The 15681-nt window shown below is 32.7% G+C and overlaps 1 protein-coding gene across 4 annotated transcripts in view; it reads right to left on the bottom strand.

Annotated features, from left to right (window-relative positions):
- The window catches only part of AP3B1 (adaptor related protein complex 3 subunit beta 1), a 263254-nt gene that overhangs the window by 95851 nt on the left and 151722 nt on the right, over nucleotides 1–15681 (bottom strand). For all 4 annotated transcript variants that reach the window (XM_034656409.1, XM_002920289.4, XM_034656410.1 and 1 more), the window contains exons 16-18: nucleotides 8776–8962; nucleotides 7663–7793; nucleotides 2698–2806 (exon numbers count right to left, since the gene is read on the bottom strand). In XM_034656409.1, the coding sequence (XP_034512300.1) occupies nucleotides 2698–2806; nucleotides 7663–7793; nucleotides 8776–8962 (427 nt within the window). The remainder of the gene's footprint in view (nucleotides 1–2697; nucleotides 2807–7662; nucleotides 7794–8775; nucleotides 8963–15681) is intronic.

A 15681-nucleotide genomic window follows, 5' to 3' on the forward strand; every position in this document is an offset into this window, starting at 1 on the left:
TGCACTCTGATAGTGAGTACGGTAAAGCAAAGAAAAGATGAACCACATAAACTAAATTTGAGAGAATCTTGCTTTTCAAACCCTTAAGTATCTAGTTATGGCAAAAACTTTTTTTTTTAAGGAATGATATAAGGATGAAGAAATAATTTTTTTTTAAAAGATTTTATTTATTTGACAGAGAGAGAGACAGCCAGCGAGAGAAGGAACACAAGCAGGGGGAGTGGGAGAGGAAGAAAAAGGCTCCCAGCGGAGCAGAGAGCCTGATGTGGGGCTCGATCCCAGAACCCTGGGATCACGCCCTGGGCCGAAGGCAGATGCTTAACGACTGAGCCACCCAGGCACCCCAAGAAATAATTTTTAAATCTTCTACTGATACTGAGAAATTTTACTGAGAGAAGGCAAGAGTTGAATCTTCTTAGGTATAATTTTGAGAGGGGAATGAGCCATTTGAATCATCTGTAAAAAGTTTCTTAATTCAAAAGCAAAAAGCAAAATTATTAATTAAAAAGTTAATTACTTATTTTAGCTAGTGTAGGAGCTTTCCACAGGTCAAAGAGATCATAAAATTATACATGGAGCTATACATTTAAATGTTTTATGTATAAATTATGGTATACTAGGACTCTTCCCAGAAGTGATGCATATGGTTTATATTATGTGTATTTTAAACATGAAGAATAATTTTTCACTATTTGAAATGATTATAGGTGCAAAGCACTAGCCTAAAGAAGAGGACAAACTGTTGCCCCCATCTGTTACCTATCTGATGAAGTGCCCTTAGCCAGGCACATATTATAATAGGGAAATTATATCTATTCTATGAGGACTGATTTATGTATCACACAGTGAAAAGCTAGGATTACCTATATTCTTTTGGAATAGCATGTAGTGGTTAGAAGCATGGATTTTCAAATAGGAATGTCTGGGTTCAAATCCTAGCTCTGTCACTTAGGAGCTGTAAGACTGAGAAAGTTATTCAATCTCTCTGGGTCTTCATTTCTTTTCCAGCAATGATTATAATAATACTAGCTACTTTACCGAGCTATTGTGAAGATTAAAGGATCTGAAGCACGTCAAGTGATTAGGATGCCACAGTGCCTGCCACATGGTAAGGCATTCATTACCATCAGCTTCTACAAAGGGTGAAACTTACCTTATCCAAATTTTATAAAACTGCTCAATAGGATGTTTTAAATTTGGTGTGACATGAAAGTTGTGCACATATATATATTAACTCAGATAAGTGACTTATCCCATAAATAAGAAAAAAAATTATAGCATCTAAGTTACTCTCTCGTGTTAATTACATGGGAGTTCAACATGAGTCTTGGTCCAGTTCACTTCAGGAATGACTACTTAAATTTTCAAGTTAGTAAAATCCCTCCTCCAACCTTTTTTTTTTTTTTTTTGAGTAAGTTTTTATTCAGCATTAATTTTATATGAAAGTAAAAATCCTTGCGGAAATTTGTTTATCCTCTAGAAGACTTACTGACTGGGAAAATAATCTCATAATTTCTAACGAGTAAAGTTAGTTTTTTCCTCAAATACCTAGAGTGGAACTCCTGCAGAATGCTCAGATCAATCCACGAAAAGTATTAATAGAATATTTCAAATATGTATTTTAAAAAGTTAGCCTATTAACAGACATGAGCTTATGAATAAAGGGGATGTAAACAAATATACATATGGTACACTTCTAACTATACAACAGATCTTTCTTAACCATCTACATCATTCCTAAAATCTCCTATTTTTTAGTATTAACATTCTACACTGAAGTATATTCTCCATTTTTGACTTATCATTTCAGAATGTGATGCATCACAGATTAATTTATCAGATACAGGAAACAAAGATTTTGAGAGGGGAAACTGAGAAAAAAGTGAATGAATTACTCTAGAGTAAGGTAATGCATGAGCAAGTAATAGTGAAGAGCTTCGGTTTCTCCAAGGAAAAAAGGTTATAGAAGAAAAAGGTGTCATTTGATCTTGGGTCAGACAGGTCTCTTAGGTTAACTGTTAAAAGAGTGTCGGAAAGTAACTCCAATATATTTTTCATTATGCAAGTTTTTCACAGAATTTTAGATCTGAAGAGCCTTAAAAGCATCTAACTTTACCTCTTCATTTAACACACAGAAAGGTAAGTACCTTATTAAGTTGGCATAGCTAAAATGCAGCACTTCTAAATCCTTCCTATTTAGCATTCTTTTCATTGTATACGGTTGTTCTAATTGTTTTAGCTCTTTGACTCTTTATAATACACAAGAGATTTATTAATTTTAGCTTTACACAGGTTCATGCAGAAATAAAAGTATAAAATGGATAAAGAACAGATTGCTCAATGTTTAAAATAAACTTTACATTTTTACAGAAGAGAGTTACTTTTCAAGATCCCACTAAAGGCTTATTAAATATAAAATCATGTGTTTCAATATGCTATGACTATAACAGGCAGTGTGGGTTAGAATTCAGAAAAGCATGAGTTTCTGTTTCAACTCTAATTTCTTAGAGGCAAAGTCAAATGAGAAAGGATTAGAAATTACTATGAAAATTATACAATGATATGTAAATGAAAGGGATTATCATAATAGTCTAAACCCACTTGTTGAATATTATGTACTAGGCCTTACTGTGTTGTTGGAGGCATAGAATATAAGCTGTAGTGAACAAAGTTTTTTCAATGAATTATAAACCTCACCACTGTCACTGCTGCTATCAGAAGAGTCCTCTTCCTCCTCAGATTCAGAATAAAATTTCTTAGCAGGATTCTCTTTCTTTGCTTTTCCTGCTGGAGTCCATTCTTTTGCCTGTTTAAAAAAAAAAAAAAAGGAAAACTGTAAATACAAATGAATTCTCATTAAGAGATTCAATTTTCTGGCAAACAATCATTCAGAATACAATGTGAATCCAGAAGAAATCTGCAGGTCTCAAAAGAGAAGGCAACTGTTAGGAAGACCTGGCATTAAGGCTGATTCCCTTTTACTCCTAAATAGAGGAACTCAAATCTCACTCCAAGCACATTCTGTTAAATCAACCACCTTATTTTACATATAGTTTTAAACATTTTTGTATTGCTGGTCTGCAGATTTGAACTAAAATAATGTGCTCTAGACGAGGTGAAGGCAGTTAGCGGCAGACATAATAACAGCAACAAGAAATGCAAGATCATAGCTAACGACTGAGGTTAAAACAAAACAAAACCCTGAAAAAAGTGTAGGCAATCAACCCTAACCATTTCAAGGGCCCAAAACCTGCAGTAATCTTTGACTTTTCTCTCTCCTTCATATTCTAAACATCTAATCCACAAAAAAAAGCTTAAAGCTTTTAGCCACATTGGTCAGAGCCATCTCTCTCAGATTACTGCAACTGCTTATTTTGCTTCTACTCATAACCCCCATTCCCCAACTCCAGGTTTGCTCAACACAGCAGCTAAAATGACTGAATTAAAACTGAAGTCTGATCAAGCCTCTCTTGGGTTTGAAAGCTCATCATAGCTCCCCATTTCACTCACAAAAAGCCAGTCCTTACAATAATGTGCTCACCCTACCAGACCAGGCCTTATCCCCCTGCCTTTCAGACCTCCTGCTGCTGCTCCCCCTCTGGCCCACTCTGCACAAGCCCCTCCTAAATGTTCCTTCACACACCTCAGGCATGCTCCCCTGCAGGGCCTTTCCCCAGCTCCCTGCCCTTCTAATGCTCTCCCCCAGATAACTGCATGGCTCACTCCTTCACTTTCTTCAAGTCGCTGCACAAAAGTCACCTCAGAGAGGACCACCCTATTTAAAATTCCAACCTCCCATAACTGGCATTTCTGATCTTACTTTGCTCTATTCTTATTTATTTATTTATTTATTTATTTCATCACAGCAATTACTACTTTCCAAAATACTATACAATTTACGTATTTATTTTTATTGTCAGTCTAACCCTGCTAGAACATCAGCTTCTGGAGAGCAGAATACTTTGTACACTGATATAGTTCAAAAGTGTCTGGAACAATAATGATTACTTGTGTGAACAGCTCCTTAAAGACTTTAATACAGTGCATTAAAGTAAAATAAACTGTTTTCATAATTGTGACCTTAATTTATCAAGAAAATATGATATCATCTTTCATATACTCTCTGTTAAAGGGTAGGGAAATCTATATTTTTTAAGAGGTCAGAAACAGTTAAGACTCATTTATTTATCAAACTTTCAACTGAATTTCTACTATGTGCCAGTCTGCTAGAGTATATGAAAGAGGTTTAAGAATGCTTCTCAAAAGCCGATGCACATTAGAATCACCTGAGAATATTTTTAAAAATACTAATACAAACAAAAAAAAATATACTGAAAAGCTGACACCTGGGATTTACCTCCTAAGATTCTGATTTAAATGGTTTGCTGCTAGTCTCACATAGATTTGTTTTAAAGATAGCCATGTGATTATAATATGCAGCTAGGGTTGTAAAGCCCTGATCTAGAGGGCTGCAGGGCTTAAGGTGTGTGGCTTAAAAAGATAAGCTTCAATAACTTGGAAAATTACTATATGGACAATAATAGAAAAATGAGTAAAAATTCCTTGAATATATTTGAATAAGATACATAAGGTCAGCAGTACTGTTTCCTTTATATATATATTTAAAATGCTCTGTCCTCCGAATATGAATAAAGATACTGTTCTATACACAAAGTTCTCCTATATTTAGTAAACATTGCAGTTCATACTTTTTCTTAAATCCTTAAAACAAACACATTTTTCTGAAGCCTGGTAAAAAAGTATGCCAGATCACTGTATGTAAAGAAAAAAAAAATGACTTAAATAGATGACTTTCAGGGTAAGATCAAATCAACAAATAAGGAAAATTAGGCTTCTATGCTCAAAGGGGCAAATTATCTTGACATGGCCATGAACTCTTTAGTCATTGAGTTTTAGGTTTTAAATAAAAATATTTTAACTTTTTTATGGTCCTTTATGACTATGATAGTTCTATCATTCTAAGCAAAAGAAATAACAGAGAAATAGAAGAAGAAGAGAATAGTGAAGGACTAATTTGAAAGGTCCTAGGAGGAATAAAACATCAAAAGTAGATGTGCTTATAAAGCAAAATACATTTCATACGCAAAAGACAGTCTTTCTCTAAGGGGGCAGGATTTTCTAGAACTAGGCAAAAAAAATTCTAAAGGATCTTCAAAACTTATTGGTATCATAATATAAATATATGTTAAATACAATATCCTGGAAATGGTAGTGTACAATCCTAAGTGACCTCTACTGTCAGTCTAACTAGGTTCCGTATCAGATTACCTAAACCTAGGCATTTTTCTTTACTACGATTATATTTCATAATAATGAGATGCAACCCTGTAAGATCACTTTATGGTAAAAACTAGGATAACACAGTGTATTATGTGCACGAAATATACTGATGTGATTTAGCAGAAGGCGTGGTAGAGTGAGAGGCAAGAAAGACTATATAAGGAACACTACTGTCTGCACTATTGCAACTGCATTTGATATTAAAACTATGTATATTATTTTTATACTTAATTCTATCTCTTACAGTATAATCTTAAACCAAAATGTCTAAAGACCAGTCGATTAACACTGTTTTTGTATAGTATCAATGGATAGTGACAGTTTTCTCAACTAGGTTCCATCAGTTTTCATTATTCCCCATAAGTTACCAATTATTAATTTCTAGAATGCAGTCAGCAAAATGAAAAAGACATCAATTTGTCTCTGTTGAACTGGATAGGTGAAATGAACATAAGAAAATACGTTATTTAAGTATTGTCCCTAAAGGTAGTTATGCTTAGAAGAGCACAAGACAATGGAAGAAGCCAGCCAGCCAACCAATCCATCAGCCAATACAAGGATACTGCTGAAACCAAATTAAATTGCACAGCCTTGCTATCAATTTCTGGGAAGATAAACTATTTTTATTTTATTTTTTTTGGTGGAGTGGGGCAGCTAGGAGGAAGGATAGGGTAGAAGTGAGGGGAGGATAAAAGGATGTTTTTATGTGTGCCAAACATTATGTACCCAATAATGGAAAAGGACAGGACCATAAAAACAATGGGCAGGCATAGTAAGAAATTAGGAGAGAGATTAAATCTAGGGAAAGAATCATAACAAAGAACATTTCTTTGTATTCCAGCATCTGACACAAAGTTGCACAAATAAGCCAATCTTTGAAGAGTACTTAAGAGGATGTGGATGTGAGTGAAAATCAACAAACTTAGTGTTAAGGAGGAATGGACATAAAATTAGCTTTAATAAATTTTACATATCTTTAAATCACCTCCAAATAGAAATAGTCACAACATAAAAATGACAGTGCTAAGTACTAAGAATAGCACAGATCTGCAAACAAACTCAAGCTTCCTCTCCTATTATGTTACATAATAAAATGCAATAAGTAACAGCATGAACAATGGACTCTGAACTGGGCTGGAATCCCAGTTCCATCACTTACTAACTATATGAGCTTGGGCAACTTAAGTTCTCTGAACCCTGGTTTCCTCATCTGTAAAATGGGAATAACAATAACCATCATTTATAATTATTATGAGGTTTAAACAAGATAATGTGTGTAAAACATAATCAAAGTACACTACCAAGGTTTGCTAAATGGAGCCAATAAGAGTTATTATTGTTTCTGGCCATGCTTCAAAGCCAGGATAAGTTTGAGTAGTTAAGAGAAACATATTTCTCAAAAGGACCAAATTACATGACTAGGCCCATTATAGAAACTCTTGTATTTAAAGTTATAAAGATTTCCTTCCATTTTATTGGAAAATTTAATTGGGAAGGAGGTTAACTGACTATGCCAGAGGAGTTAATGTTAAAGAACTCTAGTTATCTGAATTCTGGTTCAATACATCTTTTCTATCAGAAAAGCACCCAGAATGTTATTCCTAATTGTTGTTTTTTTTTTTTTTTATTAATTCTTCTTTTAAAAGTTTTGGATATATTTCACATAATCAATTTCTAAAGACAATGAGAAGACCCTTCTCTTTACTTTTCTTGTTCATATAAAAAAGAAAAATATTAGAAAAGAACATTAATTCTTTTATTTTAGTAGCCAGCATTTTTTTAAAGATTTAGGAAAAGAGTATTTATTTAGAGAGCTTTTTTATTTTTTAAATGTGAAAGCAAAATATTATTCATTTTAGTTATGACCTTGTCTAAGGACATTTTTTGTACACAGTGCAACCTATTTATGTTTAGACTTCACTTAAAACAGGTTCATCAGAAAATCCAGAAGAACACTTTGTATGGTTTTTCTGAAAGAGAACAGCAAAAATTATTTAGAAAAATACTGACAGGAAGCTTATGAATCTCTAAACAAAGTAGAAAAAGCTTAATCCAATGACACTAAATACCTTAGAAATTGAATCTACACAGCTAAAAATGCAATACCAAAAATGTGGGTGGCACTGATGCAGAGAATTCAATTCTCTATTTCCTTGAAAAAAAGGAACAGTACATGTACAATGACTTAGGAATACTACAATATTCAGTTGCCATAACAGCGAGATATAGCTAACACATTACATTTAGAAATACCAGAACAATTTTCAATTTTCAACCCCCAAAAAAGCTTTTATATAAAACAACAGTTATTCTAGAATCTCCCACTGCTTGACAAAATTAATTTCAGAAAGGTCAACTTACCAACTCTATTACTTCTACGTTTCGAACTGATGGGTCCGGCGCCACCTCTGGCCAATTAGATAATTCCAGGTACCCAGTAGCTTTAGTGTTGAGAGTATGAGATAAAGTGCCAAGCTGGAAATGATCCCTATCTATTAAAATAGAGGAAAATATAAAATAAACAATATGAGCTGTATATAACAGGGAACAATCCTAATCAGAGCTCAAGGTAATTGGCATATTACCTCAAATGTCAAGGAATAAATATAAACTAGGAAGCTCTTCATAGGTCAAAAAACTGATTTCAGTCCATAGATTACAATAATCTCTCCATAATGGTCAATAAAAAAGCTAATCAGTCAGTGTGTTTAGAGGTGTTGCTCTGAAATGTAGCTTCTCTAAAAATTACTTTACTGTGAATATTAAGAATGACAGCACAGTTAAACAATCCATATACATGTCTTAGCACAAACACATCCAGAATTTTAATAGTTTTTCTACAAAACTGAACTGCTTTTTATCACCAACAATTAAATAAGAAACGATATGAAAACCAAGCTATATAATTGTTTGATTCTAATTTTAATGGATACTTGTTAAATTGATAAAATAATTATTCTTTTCTAAAAAGCTGGGAAAAATAAGTCAACTTCCATCTTTGAAAGACAAATTTAAATATAAAGGGATATTTTTATGAAATAATTCTTCCTAGAAAAGTTCTGTTAGTATAGAATATTTAATAGTAACACAGAATATTTAATTACTAACAACTCATTATTAAGGTAAAAATTAGATTCCTTATTAAATAAAGCTATCTATTTAAAATAGAAATGAAGTCAATGTCAATTAGAACAACACAGCTTTAATCTATTATTCAGCTAAACTGTTTAGTGAGAATAAAAATAAAATCAGAAGAACGAAATTATTTAGGTAAATAAGGTATATAAAATATAAACTTTAATATAAAGGTTGCTCTGGAGAACAGATAAGTGTGTAGAAAGCATCCTGTTTTTATATATTTATATAGGTTAATCATTTACATTTTTTAACAGATACATTTGAAATGTATTAGAAATGGGGCATATTGTCATAATTTTTTAGGTAATATATTTTGCAGTTATATTCTGATAATACCTTTAAAAGGAGATTCAAGCAGTGGTGCAGGTTTTTGTGCTAGGAATATTTTTTTGGCATATTTACTTAAAGCTCCACTCTTCTCATTCGGAACAATAAGCTGCCTAATAAATCTTGTACGGTCTCTGATGTCGTAGTTTTGATCATACTTGCCGAGATTTAATATGTACTGGGTAAGCAATTTTGTCTGTTGGAAAAAAACAGAACAAGATGAGAATACAGTTATTTATGATTATTGATAACTCTGGATAAACATATTTAAAGAGGTAATAAAAATGAATGGTTATGTCAAACAAATGTTGTTCCATAGGGAATATGCATTTCTAACGCTGCAAATGGAATTTTGAAGCCAAAGCACATGTCCTCTTCAGTATTGGGGAGGTGAATGCTGAGTACTGAGAAGCAGCCATGTGCTAGATTATTAAACTGCTGAAGTGGAAAGAAAGGCATCATTAAAAAAATAATCATATATGGCAAACCCGCTGAAGGGTCTACGTGAGAATAATGAATGTGGAAATACAACTAAAAACATGGCACTCAAAACTTAATCGGAAAAATATGCAGGACATCAAAACATCAGAGAGTATTAGGGGGCTGGCAAACTGCTTCTCCTGAGGTGTGTTTTATGAAGAGATACTGTCCCTGGCATAAGCAGTGTCTGCACTCTGACTGCACTCAGTTACTTTACCCTGAATTATGACCCATTAAAGCAGACACATGAATCACTGAACTGGATTACTGCAAATTATTTGCAGTGCATTTAGCTGTTACTTTTTCATAAAAGCAAGCTGCTGATGCCCTCTAAAAACTAGGATAAAAGACTCCTTCCATTTTTTCCCATGCTGCTTATGGCCTCTAGTAATATTGGTCATTTATTTATTTATGTAAGGCAGCAACTTATTATAGTAGCTTTTACACTGTAATAAGATTTCCAAAGTCAATTTTTGAATGTACTACATTAACATATATTGAGATAATTTTAATAGTAATTAAACCAAAACTGAAATGTTATCAAAATAGGTTTGTATTTTAAACTCCAGTTATTTTACTGACAAAGCATAGTTTTAATTTAGGTTACACAAATACAATTATAGTTATAAATTAAATAGGATTCATAATACACAGAAAAAATAAACATCTACATTAGAACATTTTATAGACATTAGAAATGGACACAAAATAAAATCAATCAAGTCAGGCACAGCTCAAGACAATTCTAGAACACTAAGTCAAAGTACACAAATAGTGTGTAATTGGTTAAGAAAATTGATTTGGAGAGAAAGCAACCTTCTTGCAGTAACAATGTATTTAAAAAGCATTAACCTAGTTCCAATAAAGTAGAACTATAAAAAATACAAGGGAAAAATGTTAATAGAGCTATTCTGAATTTGGTTACCAATAATTGCTATTCGCTAATTACTAGACAATGTTGGTTCAACTACAGATAAAAAAAATTCTATGATTCATTTCTAAAGAAAATTAGCAAAATATTCACCAAATAAGGAATGCAGCTCAAAACAAAGTGTGGTGTCCTGGACTAGGTTATTAGGTTTCAGAGACAGCCTGGGAAATATACTGACCATCAGTTTTCTCAAATGCACAGTGAGAAATTACAACCAGGGTAACTCTGAAGTCCATCTGAGTGTGGCGATTTAGAAGATGCAATTAAAATAAATCAGAGAAATAAAGTAAGTCTGTTCATTACAATGATTTCCTAAAAATTTTAATTCCAGTATACTTTACATACAGTATTATACTAGTTTCTGGTGTACAATATAGTGACTGAATGGTTTTTTTTTTTGAGCTAGTGGAGTGATATATTTTGCTTCTATTTCTGAATCCCCATATCAATTTTTAGGAAATTAAACTATTTCAATATATTAACAAACACTATCAAAAGTCAGGAAATTTTAAGCAATTAAAATTTTGTAATTTTTAAAGTATGCATTTATTGACTGCAAAACTTGTTTGATTGTATTGGTGGGCTTATAAAAACAGTTCTATTAAACATCCATTTTCAAAACGAAAATTCTTTCTAAAAGACAAAAACCTACCTATGTATGATGGTATTAAAAACATAAGCAAATAATTATTCACCATATATTCATACACTTTAATCAGTTTCTTAGGAGTATCTACCTCTCATACTAAGTCATTGATATTTCTCTGAAGGACATATTTTTATATGGTCTTATCTTGAACTTGAAAAAAAAATTAGACAGTCTACAATCTTCTTCAAAATTGAATTTTATGATCAATAATTATGAAATTGTTGACATTTTCAACTAATTCTTTTCTATAGACTGTAATATTTTTAATGAAGAAAACACCCTCTTTTACAGTATTAAACAATCCAGTAAGCATAAAGAAAATTCTGTTGATAGAAGGGTATTCTCGTCATGCTTTCTTTCATGCTGAAATCTGTAAAAATATCAAGCCCAGATACTTAACTTCTACCCCTCTGATCTTTTTTTTGATAGTTATTTTTATGAGACAAAATTTTTAAGTCATTCTTTCTTTATACTTTTTAAAATATTTCACCAAATTTACAAAATGCAAAATCAATTACCTTCTCAATTTCATTTCACTCCAATACAAAATAGGAGCTCCATCAAAAAAGTCTTCAGATTAGTTGAGATACTGCAAATGACAGAACTTCTAAAATAAATCTTAAGGTCTTAACACTTAACTTGAAGGGATAAATTTCAATAACTCCCTGCTTGCAAGATTTGTTTCCATGAATTACCATTTGCTAAAATTTTCAAAAATCAAAGGTTTTTGGCACTCAATTTGGTAAACACTTTAAAGATCTCCAACTAATTCTGAATCAGTTCTACCTAACAGAAGTTTTGCTTACTCCCATCCCCTCCCCTGGTTAAAAAAAAAAAAAAAAAGCCAACCTAGGACTCTTAGGTTAATTTACAAAGAAGTTTTTCACAAAATCATGTTTCTAGAATCCATTTGGTAACATGCAGAAAAAAAAATATGTACAACAGTGCATGCTGTCATGCTTAAGTATGTTTTTTCAGTATTAGCTTCATGACAAGAATTCTATAGTTCAATTAAAATATGTATGTATCAAGTATCAGTATATCTGACCATTACAGTTTTGTTTCATAGAGAGAACAGAGATGGTTTGCATGCACCACAACCAATTCTCAAAATGCTTCTCTTCCATAGTATTCTTAATTTAATAAGGCATAGATTTTATCATGACAACATTTTTAGCAAAACCAAGTAATTTTATCTTCCATGTTGACCTTTTAAATTTACAAGAGCATTTACAGCACATTTGACAGAATAAACTTCCAAAAGCTTTGCTTTGATGCCATTTATAGCACTGACAGAACATACAAAAGCTTTGAGTGAAAAAAGTCAGCCTATTATTGGAATTAATTGATTTTCTATTTGAAAACTAGCATTGTTTAGGTCCTTTTTCTGCTAATGGAGCCAATACATTAACAGTTACTGCTTCATTTCTCAGATGTGCAAAAGAGAACTTAGAATATAAAATGAAGAAAATTAATTTTTAAAAAGTTATCTACATGAGATCTTGTATCACAGAGAGATACGTAAACATCTTCTGTACCTGTATATTTTAATTGTGATCCTGAGACACAATCTTCTCAAAATAACTCTTAGGCTTTTAAAATAGACGCTGATGCCTTTTTTAGCAGATACATTTTATCTTTTGGTGGTTGTGTGGTTAGTGATAACACTGCAACTCTCACAGTAGATGGTAAATACTGATAAACATTTTGTGCATATTAAGTACTGAGAAAGAAATTCAGTACATCATTAAGTGTACACTTCCATTTTTAAGAACTGATTGCTGCTGGGTTTATAACAAGATAAAGGAAGAACTACCAAATAATAATATAAGTAGGCTTTAGATTTACACTGCACAATAAATGACAAAAGAACTGAAGTGAGTGTTCTGACCACTCTCTAATGATCTATGGCAGGACTGTCTCCTGCGCATATTTCATCTATAACCAACCCCAACTTCCCATGTCTTCCTTTGACTCCATCCACTGGAAACTTGGAAGCTTCATGCTTCACACAGGCCATAGCACAACCTACTGGTACAAGTTGCCAGCAGATGAAACACTTCAACACTTATCTCACCACCACTGAAAAAAGGAAGGATTTATTTAGTTTTTTTCTACTTGCCCTGTCAGGGCACACTTCATTTTATCAGCACACATTCTGCATGCTGCTCTAAAAGAGAAATTACTTACATCTCAAAAAGTTTGGAAAAGAAAGTCTTTCTGATTTAAATGTCTTACATATTAAAATGAAATCTCTGTTCATTGCACTTGTGCTTCCATGTCATTAGACAAAATCAGAGCAGAGGTTACAAGTCCAATATGGAGGTCTACAAACTTTCTCTGTCCTATTTTAACATAACTATTAATGACAAAAATGAAAACTTTCGGGCAAATCCCAAACTGGATGGGACACAGAGACAACAGACATATATTAAGTCTGTCCTGGGCAAAGGTGACAAAGAAAATAAACAATGGTCAAGTAAATAATCACGGGCATTTTAATATAACCAGACTCAATCCAAAACCAGATGGGACTTTAAATTGTACTTTTAAATAGGTTTTACCCATAAAATTATAAAAGAAAAACAAAGAGAATAATACAGTGTACCTCAATAACAGAAACATTAATATCTTATATAACTATTTGTTAAATTTTGTTTTCAGATTATTTTTTTCTGCTTAGATTTAAGGGTTTGTAACTGGTATCAACTAACAGCTAATGCTACCCAGACACTACAGCAATTACATTCCTTTCAGACTGACTCTAAGTCACTGGAACATAGGAAAATGAATTTTCGGGAATGCTACATAAAAATTTTAAAATTCATTATTTAAAAAAACTTCCCCAAATACGGCCAACATATTTCTACCTAAACACTCTGACAAGTAATAAACTGGTAAATACTTGCTCAAACAACAGCTTTCTTCAAATATTTATTAAGTCAGCACAAAATAATAAAAAAGGTATCTTAAAATACAGTCCTAAAATCAGCTGAGATATTCTCTTTAACGAAAATAAAAAGTACACATAATTTCGCACAGTGAAGATTAATATTGGTTCTACACAGCTGTTATTTTGAAAAAGGAGGATATTGGCAAATGGTTTGGTAAATGAAAGAAAGCTACATAGAATTCTTAACCTACACTGAGGGAAATCTAAGCAGTACCAGTATTCCATGTAATCAATTTTATCATTTTATGACTAACCAGGATTCTTTATGTGACTTGGATGAAATTTCCTGAATTTAAACAGTATACGTATTTCTGTCAACTTGAAAAGTTTTAAGTTCTTTCTTTATATGCTATACTTGCTTGAGTTTTTTAATGCCAAGAAAATATATCCAAGAAAGGGTAGTGACGTCACTACATAGAGCTTGAGCCCCTTTTGCTGTCATATTAAGTCATGCTGGGGGAAGAGACAGATTTCTCCAAAGAATCACAGGGCAAGAGAGAATTTGTAGGTGTTTTTGTTTTTTTAAAATATTTTATTTATTTATATATTTATATATTTATTTATTTAGAGTGTGAGATGGGGGGAGAGGCAGATGGAGAGGGAGAGAGAATCTCAAGCAGACCTCATGCCAAGCGCAGAGCCCAAAGCGGGGCTCAATCCCAGGACCCTGAGATCATGATCCGAGCCAAAACCAAGAATTGGATGCTCAACTGAAAGGCCACTCAGACACCCTAAGAGGGAATTTGTTTATAACTTCAGGAAGGATCCCCAAAATATAATTGTGATTTCTAAAATTTCTTACCAAAAAGTCCAAAAAGCAATAAAAGAAAATACAAGTATTAAGGATATTCAGTGAATCACACTCTTTTCTAATAGTAGAAAAGTAGAAACCTGTCTCACAGAAAATGAGACTATTACTTAAAATAAATGAATTATATTTATACATATCAATATTTTAAAAACATGGCATTAAGTGAAAAAAGTAGCTTACAAGAGTATGGAAGCAAAATTTCAAAACCCACAAACCAGTAAAATAGTGTACAGATAACTACTTATGTAATAAACGCGGAAAACCACACTTGACTGAAGCACACCACCAGTATGACAGCAGCTACCAATGGGGAGGAAAATAAGGTATGAACAGGAACTTGTTACACTCCCTTAAAAAATAACAATTATGGCAAAAAAGCTGACTTAATCTTAATGGTAGATATATATGTATTCATACTATTTTGCACTTTTCTATAGGTTTGTATTATTTCATAATCAAAAAGAAAAACATGAGCTAAGCAACACACTAACATTTATTACTTATCACTACATTTAAAAGATTACAGGAAGTTTAAAAATAAATGCACCCATTATTCATTAATTTTTAACTGCTATTAACCAGTTTAATCAACTCCTAGTTTTCTGTCTCAGACCTCAGACCTTTCAAGGAAGTCATGCTCAACCTTGACACTATGCCTTAAGACCTGTAGAGCTTCAGCAACTTCAACTGATTTCAAAGTCCTTCAGCTTCTCCCCAGTGTAACAGTGAAATTATTCTCCTTGTACAAAGTATTCTTCTTTTTTCTTTTTTTTAAGATTTTATTTATTTATTGGACAGAAAGAGATATAGTGAGAGAGGGAACACCAGCAGAGGGAGTGGGAGAGGGAGAAGCACGCTTCCCCCTGAGCAGGGAGCCTGATGCGGGGCTCAATCCCAGGACCCTGGGATTATGACCGGGGCCGAAGGCAGACACTTAACAACTGAGTCACCCAGGCGCACCTGTACTAGTATTCTAACAGCATTTTCTACTCTTGATAATCATATCTAACAATTTTTTTTCTCTATAAAAGGAGGGATTTTCAGCACCCTTTTCTCAGTAGGATAAACCCAAATGGAATGTTTTTCCTAAT

This window comes from Ailuropoda melanoleuca, chromosome 3 (genome assembly GCF_002007445.2).
Source record: "Ailuropoda melanoleuca isolate Jingjing chromosome 3, ASM200744v2, whole genome shotgun sequence".
Classification (NCBI taxonomy): domain Eukaryota; kingdom Metazoa; phylum Chordata; class Mammalia; order Carnivora; family Ursidae; genus Ailuropoda; species Ailuropoda melanoleuca.